Genomic DNA, 18,774 nt, shown 5'->3' with positions numbered 1-18,774 from the left:
AAAATAAGAAGGGGTGCAGTGGAAAGGGGACATGAGAGGAGGGACAAAAAGAAACTGAGAGGAGATCATGATCAAAATACATTATGTTCATGTATGAAAATTGTCAGTAAGAGTTTTCAATATTTTATTATTTATTTATTTGAGAGAGAGAGAGACAGTAAGGGTATTCCAGGGTCTTCTGCCACTGCAAACAAACTCTAGACACATGTGCCACTTTGTGCATCTGGCTTTATGTGAGTGCTAGGGAATTGAACCCAGGCCATTGTCAGGCTTTGCAGACAAGTGCCTTTAGTTGCTGAGCCACCTCTCCAACCCCTAAACACAATCTGTCAAAGGTTTTAAGCATTTGTGCTGACTTGAATTTATTGTAGTTGAATGTATGTGGACAAAAAGGTCTACAAAGGGCTCACAAGGAGATGTGGTTATAGCTGAGAGTCGCGTGAGGTTATAGTCAGATGGCAGCCAGAGCCACACTGTCTGAAGGCCTGACTGGGGCAGGAGGAGCTGCTTTCCTGGTGGCTTCTCTCTCAGCTGGCAAGTTGACACTTGCTATTGGTAGGCTATTTCAGTTCTTCTCAATGTTTTCCTTATCAATCTTGCAGCATGGAATGATCTGCCCCAAATGAATGATCAAAGTATAAGATAGCTGGTGTGGGCTGAAGAGATGGTTTAGTGGTTAAGGCGCTTGCATGCAAAGCCTAAGGACCCAGGTTCAATTCCCCAGGACACATGTAATCCAGATGCACAATGTAGCACATGCATCTAGAGTTCATTTGCAGCAGCTGAAGCCCCTGGCATTCTCTCTCTCTCTTTCTCTCAAATAAATTATTATTTTTTTTTTTTACGAAGTCTCTCCAAGCTGGGTATAGTGGAGCATGCCTTTAATCCCAGCACTTGGGAGGCAGAGGTGGGAGGATCACTGTGAGCTAGAGGCCAGCTACAGGGTGAGTTCCAGGTCAGCCTGGGCTAGATGAGACTACACCTCTAAGGGAAAAAAAAGAAAAAGAAAAAGAAAGGGCTCAGAGGGTTCAGTGGTTAAAAGCATTTGCTTGCAAAGCCTGATGGTCCATATTCAACTCCCCATATCCATGTTAAGCCAGATGCACTAAGTGTCATATGCATCTGGAGTTCAAGAAGCCCTGATCCGCCCATTCTCTTTCTCCTTGGGGGATATATAGAGAGAGAGACCTAGAATTCACTGTGTAGTCTCAGGGTGGCCTCAAACTCATCTCGATCCTCCTATCTCTGCCTCCCAAGTGCTGAGTTAAAGGCATGAGCCACCACATCTGGCTTAAGATTTTTTTTTTTTTTTGTAAGACAAAGCTTAGGAGGAAAAGGAAAAGACTGGGAGATAGTTCAGTGGTTAGAGGTGCTTGTGGGCCTGTGATCAGTTCCCCAGTATCTGCAAAAATCCAGATGCAAAGTGGCTGATGTATCTGTGATCCCAAAGCACCTATGACAATGGGAGGCAGAACCAGGTGTATCCAAAGCTCACAGACCAGCTAGTCTGACATTTATTTGTAGTCTGGCCATTCATTTGCAGCAGCAAGAGACACTGTCTTGAAGAAGGTAGCTTACAGACACAATTGTCCTCTGACCTCCACACACTCCATGGTACATACATCAATATACACACAAATAAATCAGGTTTGTTTTTTTTTAAGGTAGGGTCTCCCTCTAGCTCAGGCTGACCTGCAATTCACTGTGTAATTTCCTCCCGTCCTCCCAAGTGCTGGGATTAAAGGCATATGCCACCTCGTCTGGCCCAATAAATCAATTTTTTAAAAACAGAAAACCGGCCAGAAGTGATGGTGCATACCTTTAGACCCAGCAATCTGGAGGCAGAAGTAGGAGATCACTGTGAGTTAAAGGCCAGCCTACAACTTCATAGTGAATTCTAGGTCATCCTGGGCTAGAGTGAGACTCTACCTTGAAAAGAGAGAATGAGAGAGAGAGAAAGCTAGGGACTAAGGAGAGGGTACTGCAGCTAAAGGTGCTTGCTTGCAAAGCCCAACAGCCCAGGTTCAATTCCCCAACACCCACATAAACCTAGAAACACAATGTGGTACATGCATCTGTAATTTACTTGTCCTGGCTTTCTCATACTCACTCTTTCTCTGTTTCTGTCTCTATCTCTCTGTCTTTGTCTCTCTGTTTCAAAAGTAGAAAGCTTGGGCTGGAGAAATGGCTTAGCGGTTAAGCGCTTGCCTGTGAAGCCTAAGGACCCCGGTTCAAGGCTCGGTTCCCCAGGTCCCACGTTAGCCAGATGCACAAGGGGGCGCACGCGTCTGGAGTTCGTTTGCAGAGGCTGGAAGCCCTGGCACGCCCATTCTCTCTGTCTCCCTCTATCTTTCTCTCTGTGTCTGTCGCTCTCAAATAAATAAATAAATAAAAATTAAAAAAAAAAAAAGTAGAAAGCTAGCTCAGCCTTTAGCATTCTTCACTGTATACTTCCTCCCTGCTCATGTGATGATGGCTCCAGCTTCCTGCCCTGGCCATGCTTTCCCCACCATAATGAACTTTCCCTCAAAACTGCAAGCCAAAAATAAGCCTGTTCTTTCCTTAAGTTAGTGCTGGTCAGGTATTTTGTCCCAGCAATGAGAAAGTAACTGATACACACAGCAAAATTCATATGCTGAAATCCTAACCACCAAGATGAAGGGATCCAGGAGATAGAGCTTTTGGGAAGCAGAGGATAGAGCCCTCATCAACGGGAGTAGTGCCCTTACAAAAGAGACCTGAGAGCTCCCCAACACGTGAGGTCACAAGAAGAGAGCCTTCTCTGAATCAGAAAGCAGGACCTCACTAGCCAATAAATCTTCAAGTACTTTGATCTTGAACTCCCCAGCCTCCAGGAATCTTTGTTATTTAAGACAGTCTATTCTGTTAAAGCAACACAATGTGACTAAGACAGTCCTAATTAATTTCACTGGGAGCAAGGATGGAACATACTAGGCTCAAACTACTATCTGGGCTGAATACAATGGAGGGAGACAAACATGCACTTTCTCTTGAAGTCTTCCTCCAGGAGGCAAGATTAGAAGCTAACACTGTAGATGAGCCCCAAAGAATATTCAGAGGAAGAAGCACAGAGGACCCAGTAGCTCCAGGACCCCAACTCTAATGACCCAACTCCAATGGAAGATTGAATCAGTTATGGTTCGTGCTACAGAGGGGCTGTGTCTAATGGGAGAGTTACAGCATTAAACTCAGCTATAGATACACGCAAACCAGAGCTGGTGAGCTTGGGACAGGAGACTGCTAAGAGTCCTCATGTGTACTTATTGATAACTGTGACTTTGGGTAGATTTTTTTAAGCTCTCTGCCTCAGTTTCCTCCTCTATGAAGCATTCTATGTATGAGTAGTGAATATGAAATTATTGCATTTATTATTGTCTACATTATTATCATATTTAGGTCATCAAAATTCACTGCAAGCAATTCAAGCAGGAAAGTATCCAGGTCAGATTTGTGCCCTGGCTCAATGGCTCCAGGAGTCTGTCTGGTGCTACTTAAGGTTACCTCTTCACTTGAGTGCCCATGAGCAAACATCTCCCCTTCACTGAGCTTTCTTACCACTCCCATGACTGGGCCCCACCAGACTCCCCAGGTCCTGGCAGCACCTTCACAAAACCGCTGCTGGTTTTAGCTGTACTCCTGCCCCTTGAAATCAGGATGAATTACTGTCTCTTGTTTCACCCCTGTCCTCTTGCATGGCTGCTGCTCAAAGAAATTAATCAGGTTTATTAAGCATGACCTCACTCGTGAGCCCTGCTCCTGGTCTGCTGAGCTGTACCTGTCTGCTGCTCAAAAGGGCCTCAGCCTCTATTAGTGCCCGGGTGGGGGCAGGGACAGGCAGCTGGGTGGCCGTATCTTTTGTTGTTTGCAGAGACTGATGCACCGGGCTGGATCGGACAAAGGCAGGACACTCTGCTATAGAGAACACAAGGCCCTTTGTTGCCATGGCTGTGGAAAAAAATAGGAACAAAAAGGATAAATGTGGCATCTAAATACACTAATAATTAACACTTAGCGTCACGGATATCAAAAGCACTTAAGGCTAAATTACAATGACCACGATAATAGCTATTCATTATTCAGTCCCACTCCATATGGCACTGTGGTTTAGTAGATCAGTACTTGGGAGCTGGAGCCCAGGTCTAAAATCTCTTTCCAGCCATTTAATAGCTCTGGGATCTTGGGCAAGTTACTCAAGCGCTCCAATCCCCAGTCTTTGCATCTGTACAGCACAGACAATGAGTGTACACAACTCACAGGGTCATGTGAGCTCCTGCTTTGTTTATAAAGCACTTACGCATGACCTGCCAGGCAACAGTCACTCAGGAAATATTCTAGTTTGATATATCAGATTTAGAGCTTTACATTGGTCAGCAGATTTAGACCTCAAAACAAACTTGTGACATAGACATTATTACTCTCTGCAGCAGTTGAAGAAATTAAGACTTTAGGAGGCTGAATAACTTTCTCAAGGTCACCCAGCAAGATAGTAGTAGAACTTAATTCTGTTTCACTCTAAAGTGATCCTACATTCTATTACATTAAGTCACTGTCTTCTATTAGCTCCTGGCAGGAGGTCCCATATCATGGTAATGGTAATAGTAACACTGGCTGTGGCTGTCTCACAAATCCCTCCTCTCTTTAGTCACAGTTTAGAACATACTAGGTATTTTCAGAATGAATGCCAGAGAATTCCTGTGTACAAAGCGGGACTTTAATTGATTGTTTCCATCCTCTCTAGCCTTACATTATGCTCAGTCCCCAGAAACCTGCTCTAGAAGCTGGGGAGATGACTCCGTAGGCAAAGTGATGGGCACACAAGCATGAGGACCTGAGTTGAGATCCCAGGCTCCCATGTGCCAGCTGCACATGTGATCCCAGAGCAGTACAGGTGGAGACAGAAGGATCCCAGGGGCTTGCTGGCCAGCCGTTCCATCAGTGAACTCCACATTCAGTGAGACTCTGTCTCAGAAAAATAAGGTGGGGCTCAGTAGAGGACTATACCCACTGTGGCAGTTACCTTTTCATTGCTGGGACAAAACACTCAACCAGAATCAGCTTTTAGAAGGAAAGGGCTTATTTCAGCTTGCAATTTCAAGGAGAACTTTAATTATGGTGGGAAAACCATGATAAGAACAGACAGCCAGTATTACATCTTGTCACATTAGAAAGGGAGGAAGCAACAAGATGAGCTGGTGGGGGCTGGAGAATGGCTCAGTGGTTAAAGGCACTTGCATGCTTTCATGCAAAGCATGCTGGCCCAGGGTTCAATTCCCCATTTCCCACATAAAGCCAGATGAACAAAACAGTGCATGCATCCGGAGTTTGTAGTGGCAAGTGGCAAGCACCCCCCCCCACACACACTGTTTTCTCTCCCTCTTTGCAATTAAACAAATAAAAACTTAAAAAAAAAAAAAAGAGTAAGTGGTGGCACAATCCTTTAATCCTATCATTTGGGAGGCAGGGTAGGAGGATCCATTGTGAATTCCAGGTCAGCCTGAGACTACATTATGAATTTCAGGTCAGCCTGGGCTAGAATGAGACCCTACCTTGAAAAACAAAAGCAAAACAAAACAAAAAGAGAGAGAAAGAAAATAAAAATCACAAAACAATTTTTTAAAAATTTTTATTAGCATTTTCCATGATTATAAAAAAAAATCCCATGGTAAGTATCTCCCCCCCACACACACTTTCCCCTTTGAAATTCCATTCTCCATCATATTACCTCCCCATCTCAATCATTGTACTTACATATATACAAAACAATTTTTTTAAAGATGAAGCTATGGGGCACATTTTATAGTCAAACCATCACACTCAATGTTGACTTTGACCTTCACACATGTGTACATATATGCACCCAAACACACAAACATACACACACAAATGTTTACATACCACACACATGTGCAATAAAAAGCCTGCTCTAGGGCACACTCTCCTGTTGCTATTGTTTACCTTATGTTAGCCAGGGGGTGATGTCCACCCTCTGTTCATGCCATCGTTTTCCCCTGACACCATGGAGCTTTCCCTCAAGTCTGTAAGCCAAAATAAACCTTTTTTCCCACAAGTTGCTCTTGGTCAGGTGATTCATGCCAGCAATGCGAATCTGACTGCAACAGTATAGTTGGTACTGAGGAGTGGGATTGCTGCTAGACACCTGACTGTGTGGCTCTGGCCTCTTGGAGCTGATTTTCAAGAGGAATGTGGAAGGATTTGAAACCCTGGCCTAAGAGACGCCTTGCAGTGTGTAAGTACAGCTTGATGGACTATTCTGGTCAGAGTTGGCAGACCTGAATGCAATAAGAACTATGGACTGTGAGAATTGGCTTATGAGGGTGAGAAAGAGCTTTGCTTGGACTGGACTAGAAGCAGTTTGTGTGAGAGGCTTGTTGTTATAGCCATGTCCTGAGAATTTGTGCAGGGTTGCTTTGCATAGAAATGGACTGGTGTGAGTAGAAGGATATGGCACAGAAAAAAAATCTTTGGGCCAAAACTTCTGCCTGTTCAGCTGCAATTGTATGAGATATTACAACCATTGAGATTGGGCCAGCTGATCTGCCTGTGACAACAGAAAGAATGCAGTCTTTTGAAGCATCTTGAACATTGAAGTAGTGTCCTGTTCTTCAAAGTCTGCTTTATTTCCCCCTGGATAGACAAATTGACACCCCACCTGGTATTATGGAGTATAGAAATGTAGGAAAGAGGTCATAGAATTTACAACATGGTCTTGTGTTTTGGAAATGGCCATGGCCAGTATGTAGCAAGTTTGCAGGTTCTCTGCATGAAGACCCAGTGGAGCCATGAGGATGAACTGTGGGTTGCAGTAGAGACCCAGTGGAGATGTCAGGACCACAAGATGGTTGCCAAGGAGAGCTACTAGCCCAGATGAAGTTTTCCAGGACTGTGAGTGTGTAGCCTAGCTGGAGGGGCAGGATTAGAACTCCAGAGACTTGTTGTTGGTTAGAATTATTGGACTTGCTGGCTAGAGTTGTTAGACTTAGAGCTACAGAGTTTGATGTTTGCCCTATTTAAATCTTATATTGGCTGAATATTTCTTTTTTTAATATTTCTTCTCATTTTTATTTATTTATTTGAGAGTGACAGAGAGAAAGAGGCACAGAGAAAGAGAGAGAGAGAATGGGTGTGCCAGGGTCTCCAGCCCTGCAAACTAACTCCAAATGTGTGCACCCCCTTCTGCATCTGGCTAATGTGGGTTCTGGGGAATCGAGCCTTGAACTGGGGTCCTTAGGCTTCACAGGCAAGCGCTTAACTGCTAAGCCATCTCTCCAGCCCTTGGTTGAATATTTCTTTGCTATGCCCAATGCCATCTTTTTGCAGTGTGTTTATACTGTGCCACTATGGGTTTTCTTCTTCTTTTCTTTTGTTGTTATGATTAAGTTAGAAGACTGAATTGTGGGGATGTTTGAGTATCATTAGGATTAATAAAAATTATGGGGAATTTTAAAGTTGCACTGAATGCATTGCATTTTACATCATGGATGGTTATCAGTTTATGGGGTTGAGGGGCAGAATATGGTGGTTTGATTCAGGTGTCCCCCATAAATTTAGGCGTTCTGAATGCTAGGATCCTAGCTGATAGAGATTTCGGAATTAATGCCTCTTGGAGGCAGTGTATTGTTGGGGACCGGCTTCTGGGTGGTATAGTCAGTTTCCCCATGCCACTCTCCTGTTGCTAGTTATTGTTCACTTGATGTTGGCCAGGAAGTAATATTCACCCTCTGTTCATGGCATTGTTTTCTCCTGCCATCATGGAGCTTCCCCACTAATCTGTAAACCAAAATAACTTTTTCCCACATTAAAAAAAAAAAAAAAGCCTGTTCTAGAATATAAAATGAGCTGGGCGTGGTGGTGCATGCCTTTAATCCCAGAACTCAGAAGGCAGAGGTAGGAGAACTACTGTGAGTTCAAGGCCAGCCTGGGACTACAGAGGGATTTCCAGGTCAGCTTGATAGGAGGAAAGGGTTATTTTTGTCTTCATCATGATAGGGACAAGCAATAGGGCAGGAGTCAGAAGGTGGGCATCCCACCTTGCCACAGCAACTAGCAGAAAGCAGCAAGAGCTGAGCTCCTACTGGCAAGAGGAACTGGCTAGCATATCCCTAAGCTCACCCCCACAAAAAACCTTTCCAGCGAGGCTCTACCTCCCAAATTGCCAACAGTTGGGGATCAACTATTCAAAATACATGAGGTAGGCCCTGATGCATGCCCTTTCTCTCTGTCAAATAAATAAATGTTCACAACAAGTTTTGCAGCTGCAGGAGGCCCTGGTGCATGGCCATTCTCTCTGTCAAATAAGTAAGTATTCAAAACATGTGGGGCTATAGGGAGCATTTCACTTTTATTTATTTTATTTATTTGAGAGAGAGAGAGGCAGATAAATAGAGAAAGAGAATGGGCATGCCAGTGCTTTCGGCCACCATAAACAAACACCAGCTGCATGTGCCACTTGTACAACTGGCTTAGGCGGGTCCTAGAGAATAGAACCTAGGACTTTTGGCTTCACAGACAAACACCTTAACCGCTAAGCCATCTCTCCAGCCCAACATTTCTCTTTTAAACTACCACAAAAGGTAAAATGCCAGTTAGGGAAGAATACATGACATGGCTTAGCTCAGGCAAGGACCTACTAATGCTTCACATGTCTGAGCCTGGCACAGTAGAATCACAGGGTAGAAGGTGGCCGCAGGATAACAGGTCCTAGGCTGAGGGGTTCTGGGGTGAAAGTGGCCCAGGAGACATCTTACACCCTAACAGTCTTCGTGTACCTGGTTTTACATGGATACTAGGGAATCGAACCCAGCTAGTAACACTTTGCAGCAAGCTCCTTAACCACTGAGCCATCTTTCCACCCCCCCTAATGGGTTCTTTTGTTTGTTTGTTTGTTTTTGTTGTTTTGTTTTTCGAGGTAGGGTCTTGCTCTAGCCCAGGCTGACCTGGAATTCACTATGTAGTCTCAGGCTGGTCTCGAACTCATGGCAATACTCCTTCCTCTGCCTCCCAAGTGCTGGAATTAAAGGCACACACCACCATGCCCAGCTCCTAATAATCTTTGGATCATCAAGGAAATGCAGAGAACCTGGACAGCTTAACACCCACTGCAATTAGATAGCAACTTGTTAGAGAACATAAGATTATCATTATTATTTTGGTTTTTTGAGGTAGAGTCTCTCTCTCTCTCTAACCCAGACCAACCTGGAATTCATTATGTAGTCTCAGGGTAGTCTTGAACTTAGAGTGATCCATCTACTTCTCAATGCTGGAATTACAGGCATGCACCACCATATGATACTTATTTATTTTATTTTTAGATCCTTGAGGAATGTTAATTTTGCTTTTTTTCCTTTTGGGGGGGGTTTCGGGGTAGGGTCTGACCTTAGAATTCACTGTAGCCTCAGGATGGACTCAAACATGTGGCAATCCTCCTACCTCTGCCTCCCAAGTGCTGGGATTAAAGTATGTGCCACAACACGAAGCTTAATTTTGCTTTTTTATGGTTTTTATGTTTTTATGTTTGTTTGTTTGTTTTTGTTTTGTTTTGAGGTAGGGTCTTGCTCTAGCCCAGGCTGACCTGGAATTCGCTATGTAGTCTCAGAGTGGCCTCGAACTCACAGACAATCCTCCTACCTCTGCTTCTCAAGTGCTGGGATTAAAGGCATGTACCACCACATTCAGCCTTATTTTGCCTTTTTAATTTTTATTTATTTGCAATGAAAAAGAGAGATTAAGAGAGAAAGATTGGGAATGGCAGGACCTTTTGCCACTGCAAACAAACTTGAGATGCACATGTCACTTGTGTATCTGGTTTTACATGGGTACTGGAAAATTAAACCCAGGTTATCAGCCTTTGCAAACAGGTACCTTTAACTGCTGAACAATCTCTCCCCCCACCCCTGCCTCTTTCTCTCTCTCTCTCAAATAAATAAAATAAAAATTTGATTAAAAAAATATTTGGTGATGGAGAGTGGAGTTTCAAAGGGGAAAGTTGGGGGAGGGAGGGTATCACTATGGGGTATTTTTTATAATCATGGAAGTTGTTAATAAAAAAATTTTAAAAAATATTGGAAGCCAGCTGTGGTGGCACATGCCTTTAATCCCAGCACTTGGGAGGCAGAGATAGGAGGATCGCTGTGAGCTGGAGGCCACCCTGAGACTATATAATGAGCTCCAGGTCAGCCTGGGCTAGAATGAAACACTACCTTGAAAAACCAAAAAAATAAAAAATTAAAATTAAAAAAATGGGGGATGTCGGGCGTGATGGCACACACCTTTAATCCCAGCACTCGGGAGGCAGAGGTTGGAGGACTGCAGTGAATTTGAGGCCACCCTGAGATTACATAGTGAATTACAGGTCAGCCTGGGCTAGAGTGAGACCCTACTTTGAAAAAAAGGGAGGGGGGGTTGCTGAAGAGATGGCTTAGCAGTTAAGACACTTACCCGCGAAGCCTAAGGATCCAAGCTTGGTTCCCCAGTGCCCACATAAATCCAGATGCACAAGGTGGCATCTGAGTCTGGAGTTTGTTTGCAGTGGCTAGAGGTCCTGGCACACCCATTCAATCTCTGCCTTTTGCATGCGTGCTCTCTCTCTCTCTCTCTCTCAAATAAATAAAGCATTTAAGAAAACAAATACATGTTTTTTATTTATTTGCATGCATAGAGAGACTATGTAGCCGAGGATGACCTTGAACTTCTGAACCTCCACTTTCCAAGTAATGGGATTATAGGTTTGCACCACCACACCCAGCTTTAAGTTTCTATATATTTATTTAAAGTATAAATACCCTTTCCCTAAATTCTGACAACTAAATGGAGAGAATGCTCAGCAGTTAAAGGCACTTGCAGAGCTTGAGAACCCAGGTTTGATTACCCAGTATCCACAAAAAGCGAGATACACAGAGTGGTACATGCATCTGGAGGTCATTTTCAGTGGTAAGAGACCCAGAACTCCATTCTTTCTCACTCTGCTTGCAAATAAATGAGTAAATAATATTTAACTTAAAAAGTATACTTTTAGCTAGGCATTGTACTGCACTCCTTTAATCCCTGTACTCAGGAGGCAGAGGTAGAAGAGGCTGGCCTCTCAGGCTGGCCTCGAGCTCTTCAAGAACCTCCTACTTCAGCTTCTCGAGTGCTGGCTTTAAAGGTGTGCACCACCATGCTCAGCCTCCACCAGTGGTCTTTTTCTTCCTTTTTATTTTTTTGTTTCACCAGTGTTCTTGATGGGAGGTATTTGGTAGAACTCTCTGGCTGCGTCTTTATCTTGGTCTGGTGTGGACATACGGATTTTTGTCCTTTTATCTGTGATTGGGTAACTAACCATCCCAAAGATCTAGAATTGTCCCCATTTTAGCAATGAAAGTTCCTTGTACTTGGAGGGCCAAAAATTAAGTCTCTAGGAAATCAGGATGATTGGTACCTTATCCAGCAGCCTCCCAGGGCAGATGGAGAAGATGTCAGACCTGGGAGAGGACTGAGAGTTGCCCTAATCCTTCACAGGGTTAGATAGCCTTGGCTAGTCACCACTTGGCCCCTTCCGGGTCCCCGGACAAGGCCGGGTTTGACTGAGGCAAAGCATGACATCTAGAGGTCATATGAAAAATTGCAATAGTGGAATGAACTACTTGGCCCTTAAGAGTTTACTTACTTGGTTCGCTCATTTACTGAGCTCTCAACATATACAAGCCCTTGTAGACATTGAGCACAAGTAATTAAAAGGTGATGCCTTTAATTCCAGCACTTGGAGGCAGAGGTAGAAGTATCCTTGTGAATTCAAGGCCAACCTGAGACTACATAGTGACTTCCAGGTCAGCCTGGACTAGAATGAAACCCTACCTTGATTAAAAAAAAAAAAAAAAGGTCATTACAGTGTCCAGCTTATACAAAGATAGGTGTGGTAGGCCAGGCACAGTGGTACATGCCTTTAATTCTATTTTCATATTATCTTCTAAGCCATTATGTTGTTTTCTCTTCTGCTCACCGCCCCCCCCCCCCCCCCCCGCCCATGAGTGCCAGTCCCCACCACTATCTTTCTGTTTGTTTTCCAGGTAGGATCTTTTTTTTTTTTTAATTTTTTATTTATTTATTTGAGAGCGACAGAGAAAGACAGAGAGAGGGAGAGAGAGAGAATGGGCGCGCCAGGGCTTCCAGCCTCTGCAAACGAACTCCAGACGCGTGCGCCCCCTTGTGCATCTGGCTAACGTGGGACCTGGGGAACCAGCCTCGAACCGGGGTCCTTAGGCTTCACAGGCAAGCACTTAGCCGCTAAGCCATCTCTCCAGCCCGTCCAGGTAGGATCTTACTCTAGCCCAGGGTGACCTGGAACTCACTCTGTAGTCCCAGGCTGGTCTTGAACTCACAGCCTTCAGAATGCTGGGACTAAAGGTGTGCACCACCATGCATGGAACTGATTGATTTGTTTGTTTTTCGAGGCAGGGTCTCACTTTATCCTGGAATTCACTGTCTCAGGCTGGACTCAATCTCTTGGCGAGCCTCCTGTTTGTACTCTTCTGGTTGGCTTAGGATTTTGGCAGGCAAAGTTGGCGGGCTGGGTCTAGGGGAATTGAGCTTATCTATGACTACAGGAATGTATGGTGTAGTAAAGTTTCCAGTAACTGTTAAACCCACCCTTACGAGAAGATAAAAAACTTAGATCTTGCCAGGAAACAGAAAGTTGGGCCTACTGAGGACTCTGAAGCCTGTCATGACCCATCTGGTTCCTGAGTCCTTCACCTACCTCTGCCTCCCAAGTGCTGGGGACCTTGGACTCACAGTGCTCCTCCTACCTCTGCCTCCCAAATGCTGGTATTAAAGGCGTATATCACCACACCCAGCAGTCTTCACTTTTAATCTTTTTGGAAGCACACGTTCTTAAAACACCTTTTCATATTTTTTTTTCTTTTTATAGTACGCTTCATGAATTTGCGTTGTTATCCTTGCGAAGGGGCCATGCTAATCTTCTCTGTATCATTCCAATTTTAGTGTATGTGCTACATAAATGAGTACTTTATGGTTTGTTTTGTTTTGTTTTTTCGAGGCAGTTTCACTCTAGCTTAGGCTGACCTGGAATTCACTATGTAGTCTCAGGGTGGCATCGAACTCATGACAATCCTACCTCTGTCTCCCGAGTACTGGAACTAAAGTTGTGCACTACCACCCAGCTTGCTTTTTTAATCTAAGATCCATGTTTGTTTACTTGGGCTCCTGGGTTCCGCGTGGCGTATCGCCCTTCTCCCTGCGGAGTGAGTTCCAGGTCAGCCTGGGCCCTCAGGTCACCCTTCTCTTCCTTCAGAGCCAACTGGGGTTCAGTTCCTTAGCCAGCCACATAAAGCCAGGTGGGCATTTCTTTGCAGTGGGCACACACGTACAAAGTTAGAGGTTGGTGCTGTAACGTGGTTGCTACTGCTAACTGCTTGCCTAGAACGCACGGCCTTGGGTTCGAGCCCCAGCGCCGCACGAACGGCGAGGTGAGGCTCGAGCGTCCTTCTTCCCAGCGCGCGGGCGGAGGGGCCCGGAGGACCGGGAGCTCAAGGTCGTCCTCGGATACTACAGAGCGGGCTGGACGGCAGCCTGGGGCACAGGCCATTTCGCCCCAAAAAAAGAGGTGTTATCAGTAATCATATGTACTTTAGGACTAAAAGAACCACCTTTTCTCAGCTCGTCCTGGGCCAGCCCTCGCACACGTGACGCCCTCACACACGAGACGCCTCTCACGGACAGGCAGGAAACCAGGCGAAAGGCGGGGCTTCCGGGGCCGCTTCCGGCGGAAGGGACGGTCACCGCGCCGCGCCGCGCCGCGCCGGGCTCCCGGCGGCGTGGCCCGGGCTGGTCGCGCGTGCCTCCGGCGCGGGCTGCGGGGGCCGGAGCTGGGACTTCGAGACGGAGCCCCCCTGGGCCCGGGGCTGAGCTCCAGGGAAAACGTGGCTCCCCTTGTGGGCGCCCGCGATTGCCCCCACCGAGCTGCCGAAGGCAGTGCCACCACCCTGCCCCTTCCTGCGCGCCCTCGGGTTGACCTGCGTCCCTGACCCAGAGCCCGGGTCGCCCCAGCAGGAGCAGTCGTGGCCGTGCCCGCAGGACCGGGTCTGACCAAGGGAACAGGGGTCCTTGGCCGAGCCACGCTCTAGCCGGCGGAGGTGGAGGCGACAGCATGCTCTGCCAGCTCTGCCCGCCGCCCCTCCCTGGGAAGCCCAGCGTGGCGTGAGTCCCGTCGAGCAGTGCCCCTTCCGCACACCACACCCCAGCCGAAATCACCCTCGTCTTTCAGGCTCCGCAGACCTTGCCTTCTCCCTCCAGAGCCGCTGGGAAATGGACGGCCACGGGTCTTGTTCATTTTCGCCCGTTTTGTATTTCAGGCACTTGAGTACAGGGCTAGTCCAACGGCCTCCAGGCTCGTAGAGCTGCTCACTTGGAGCCCAGACTAAGGAGAGTCAAGCTGGACTATTCGGTCCCGCTCTCACAGCCCTAGTGCCAGGACTCAGAATCCGCCAAATCCAGAGCCTTCCTAGTGATCAGGGAGTAGCCCTACTGTGCGTTACATTTGAGCCTACTACAGTCTCTTGTGACCCTCTTGGCCTTTGCCATACAGTCTGCGCTGCCCCACTGATAGCTAGATCACACCTTTAATGCCAGCACTCGAGAGGCGATGTAGGAGGATCATTGCATTCACTACATAGTGAATTCCAGGTTAGCCTGGGCTAGAGTGAGACCCTACCTCAAAAAACAAAACAAAAAAAAAGTGCTGGTGAGATGGCTCAACAGTTAAGGCATTTGCTTACAAAGCTTAAGGATTTGATTTGATTTGATTTGATTTGATTCCCAAGTACCCAGTTAAACCAAATACACACAATGGCAGTTGTGTCTGGAGTTTGTTTGCTGTGGCTAGAGGCCCCGGTGTACCCATTCTCTGTCAGTCTCTCAAATAAATAAATAAATTTATTACAACAGAAATAAATTGGCACATGTGCGTGGTGATGGGGAGGGAGGGGGATGACGACACACCAGTGCCTCCTGCCACTGCATCGAGATCACGAGGGTGGTTTGGCAAAGGCTCACAGGCTTTGCAGAAAAGACACTCGAACCACTGAGCCATCTTCTCAGCCCAACAAGAAATGTCTTGCAATGCTTTAAATAATGATGCCCATCTCAAATGTTTTCCCGGTGTTCATCTGCTCCTCTGAGGGGTTGGCACACATTTTTTTTCTAAGGTTTTGCTTATGCCTTTTGCCTTTTTTCAAAGTTCCTTCCTAACCCTTTAAGAGCCTTCCAGCTGAAATACCAGAAGGCTTCTAGTTTCCTCATTGCAGTAATCTCAGACAATCTTGGATCCCAAAAGCTTGTCTGGCTCACGTTATTAGGAAATTTCTTTGTTTCTGGTTTTTGTTTTTGTTTTTTTCAAGGTAGGGTTTCACTCTAGCCTAGGCTGACCTGGAATTCACCATGTAGTCTCAGGGTGGCCTGGAGCTCACAGCGATCCTACCTGTGCCTCCCAAGTGCTGGGATTAAAGACGTGTGCCACCATGCCTGGCTTAAATAATTAGGAAAATTTAAAGAACAAGGAGGCCTGCGTTTGAGTTCTAGGCTTATTACAGTGGAGTATGGCTGTTTTGTTCAGAAACAGCAACATCAACAAAGAAAATAAAAAAACACAAAACAGGCTTTTAATCCCCACCCCCCCATACCCTACCCCCACACCTTCCCACCCCCCTCCAAATCTTGCTTGGTACAAAAGACTTGAGAGACAGGTGTGGCTGAGCTTGTCCTGGATACATAGGTGCTCTAATGATGGTCTATAAATCCGTAGTATCACCTTCTGTGGATAATTTTGCCGAATGAAAATCTGTAACTTAAAACATTTCAGGGTTGGGAAATGGCTGCGCGGTTAAAGGCACTTGCTTGCAAAGCCTACCAACACGGGTTCAGTTCCCCAGTACCCATGTGATGCCAGATGCACGTAGTGGTGCATATATCTGGAGTTCATTTGCAGTGGCAAGAGACCCTGCAATGCCCTTTCTCTGTCATAAATACATTTTAAAATATTAAATACTTTAGTATTAAAAAGAAATCCTAAATAAAATAAAAAAATAAATTAAAAAAATTATATATATATATTAGAGAGAGAGAGAGGGAAATCCTTAAAGGAGAATTAGAACTTGAAGGCAAACTCCTGAATTGTAAAAACAGAAGAAAAAAAAAAAAAAGGCCTGGAGTGATGGTTTCACGGTTAAGGCGCTTGCCTGCAAAGGTTAAGAACTCAGATTTGATTCCCCAGTACCCAGGTAAGCCAGGTGCACAAGGTGGCGCATGCGCCTGTAGTTCGTTTTCAGTAGCTGGGGGTTCTGGCGCACCCATTCACTGTCCTCTAGCCCAGGCTGACCTGTAATTCACTGTTTTCTCAGGGTGGCCTCGAAATCATGGCGATCTTCCTACCTCTGCCTCCCGAGTGCTGGGATTAGAGTGCGCCTCCACGCCCGGCAATATATATATATATATTCCTAGTGATCAGGGAGTTGATATATATATAATTTTAAATTATATATATGTGTTTGTGTGTGTGTGTGTGTGTGTGTGTGTGTGTGTACATATATATATATAATTTAAAAACCGGGAGTGTAAGAAATTCCGTACTTGTGGAGGGAGAATTCTAGCTCCTACCCCTCCCGAGCTGAGTCCTTTGCTCTGAGGTCGCGGGAACAGTGCGCCTGGCACCGAGTGAAGGTGGCATTTGTGATTTCCTGGGCCCCGGTCAAGGATGGCTGAGTGCCCAGGGGTGTGACCCGGTCTAAGGCCCTGGGAAGGAACTGCTCGGTGTCCCCATGGTACCTTTGGCGACACTGTCCTAGTGAAAGGCAAAGGCGGAGTCTTAGGCTCCACCCCATCTCCCGGTGTGAGTCGCGAGGCGTCCGCCTGGTTGTCCCCGCTCGCCGGTGGGACTGAAGACCCTTCGGGCGGCGGCGGCGCTGCAGGGAGGACCGAGACCCCAAGGAGTGTGCCTGCGACCCCCGCCCGGAGAAGAGCGAGGCACGCGCTCTGCGGGCAGCACCAGCTTCTGACCGCCGACCCCGGGCGGGAGCTCTGGAGCTCCGAAGGACGGGCGATCGGCCCCCGGAAGAGGACAGGGCATCCGTCCCGGCATGGCCGCGCCCGCCCGCCGTCTGTGTCACATCGCTTTCCACGTGCCGGAGGGCCAGCCCCTGGCCCGGGACCTGCACCGCCTCTTCGGCTTCCAGCCCGTGGCGGTGCGGGAGGCCGGCGGCTGGCGGCAGCTGGCCCTGCGCAGCGGAGACGCCGTCTTCCTCGTGAACGAAGGCGCGGGCCCCAGGGAGCCACTGTACGGCCTCGACCCGCATCACTCGGTGTCCAGCGCCGCGAACCTGTGCTTCGACGTGGACGACGCGGGAGCGGCCGCGCGGGCGCTGGCTGCTCGGGGCTGCCGCGTGCCCGTGCCGCCCGTCCGCGTGAGGGACGCGCAGGGCGCAGCCAGCTACGCAGTGGTCAGCTCCCCTGCGGGCAACCTCAGCCTGACGCTGCTGGAGCGGGCTGGCTACCGCGGACCCTTCCTGCCGGGCTTCAGACCCGTGCCCTCGGAGCCTGGCCCAGGTTGGGTCAGCCACGTGGACCACTTGACCTTGGCCTGCACCCCCGGCAGCTCCCCTGCGCTCACGCGCTGGTTCCACGACTGCCTAGGCTTCCAGCACTTGCCACTGAGCCCGGGTGAGGATCCCGAGCTGGGCTTGCGAGTGGTGGCAGGCTCCGGGCGCGGGGGGCTGCGGCTCACCGCCCTGCAGGCCGGGCCAGACAACGCGGTCCCCACCCTCGTGCTTGCGGAATCCCTGCCCGGGACCACCAGCAGACAAGACCAGGTGGAGCAGTTCCTGGCCCGGCACCAGGGGCCAGGCCTGCAGCACGTGGGGCTGTACACTCCCAATATCATAGCCGCGGCCCAGGGGATGGTGGTGGCCGGAGGGCGGCTCCTGACTCCTCCGGAGGCTTACTACCAGCAGCCAGGCAAAGAGAAGCAGATCTTAGCTGCAGGGCACAAGCCTAGCCTTCTGGCCCGACAGGGAATTCTGCTAGATGGCGACAAAGAGAAGTTTTTGCTACAGGTCTTCACCAAGTCCCTCTTTGCCGAGGACACCTTCTTCTTGGAGCTGATTCAGAGACAGGGGGCCACAGGCTTTGGCCAGGACAACATCCGGGCACTATGGCAATCAGTGCAAGAGGAAGCTGCCAGGACCCAGGAAACCTGAGACCGGCCAGAGCTGGGTGCAGCCACCTATCCAGGTGCTCTGGGGAGTACAGCCCAGGGCCTTGGAACTAAGACACACCCAGCCAAGCAAAAAAGGTTTGGCCTGGGGTGCCAGGTGTGGCCTTTATCCCAGCAGTTCTCTTACTGACCTCCAAAGAAGGGGTATTTTTTTTTTTGATTTTTCCAAGTAGGGTCTCACTCTAGCCCAGGCTGACCTGGAATTCACTATGGAGTCTCAGGGTGGCCTCGAACTCATGGCAATCCTACCTCTGCCTCCCGAGTGCTGGGATTAAAGGCATGTGCCACCACGCCCGGCTAGAAGTGCTATCTTTTTAAACTATAAACTATTTCTTACACCCATACATGTCGACAATGTAGAGAATAAAAGGATCTCACAATTAGATCATAGGCAATAACCAATGCCTCTGCGGCCATTGTGTTCTTCTGATTGCATTTCCTTCCCAACCACCCCTTCAGCTGTGTGATCAACCCTT

General features: G+C 47.7%; 1 protein-coding gene and 1 non-coding gene across 2 annotated transcripts; one reads left to right on the top strand and one right to left on the bottom strand.

The window, feature by feature from the left end:
- Positions 1 to 12,933: 12,933 nt before the first annotated feature.
- Positions 12,934 to 13,041, bottom strand: LOC123461164. The gene has a single exon (XR_006637478.1). It is a non-coding gene; the product is annotated as a U6 spliceosomal RNA (small nuclear RNA).
- A 4,108-nt stretch (positions 13,042 to 17,149) lies between these two features.
- Hpdl (4-hydroxyphenylpyruvate dioxygenase like) lies at positions 17,150 to 18,712 on the top strand. Its single transcript, XM_004670468.2, has one exon. It carries the CDS (start codon positions 17,166 to 17,168, stop codon positions 18,279 to 18,281), a length of 1,116 nt encoding a protein of 371 aa, XP_004670525.1. The 5' UTR covers positions 17,150 to 17,165; the 3' UTR covers positions 18,282 to 18,712.
- The last annotated feature ends 62 nt before the right edge of the window (positions 18,713 to 18,774 follow it).

This window comes from Jaculus jaculus, chromosome 5, assembly GCF_020740685.1.
Source record: "Jaculus jaculus isolate mJacJac1 chromosome 5, mJacJac1.mat.Y.cur, whole genome shotgun sequence".
Lineage (NCBI taxonomy): Eukaryota > Metazoa > Chordata > Mammalia > Rodentia > Dipodidae > Jaculus > Jaculus jaculus.
This window is presented reverse-complemented; position numbering and strand designations above follow the sequence as displayed.

Coding starts and splice junctions, on each gene's coding strand:
- Hpdl (XM_004670468.2), top strand. CDS start 17,166: ATGGCCGCGCCCGCCCGCCGTCTGTGTCACATCGCTTTCCACGTGCCG.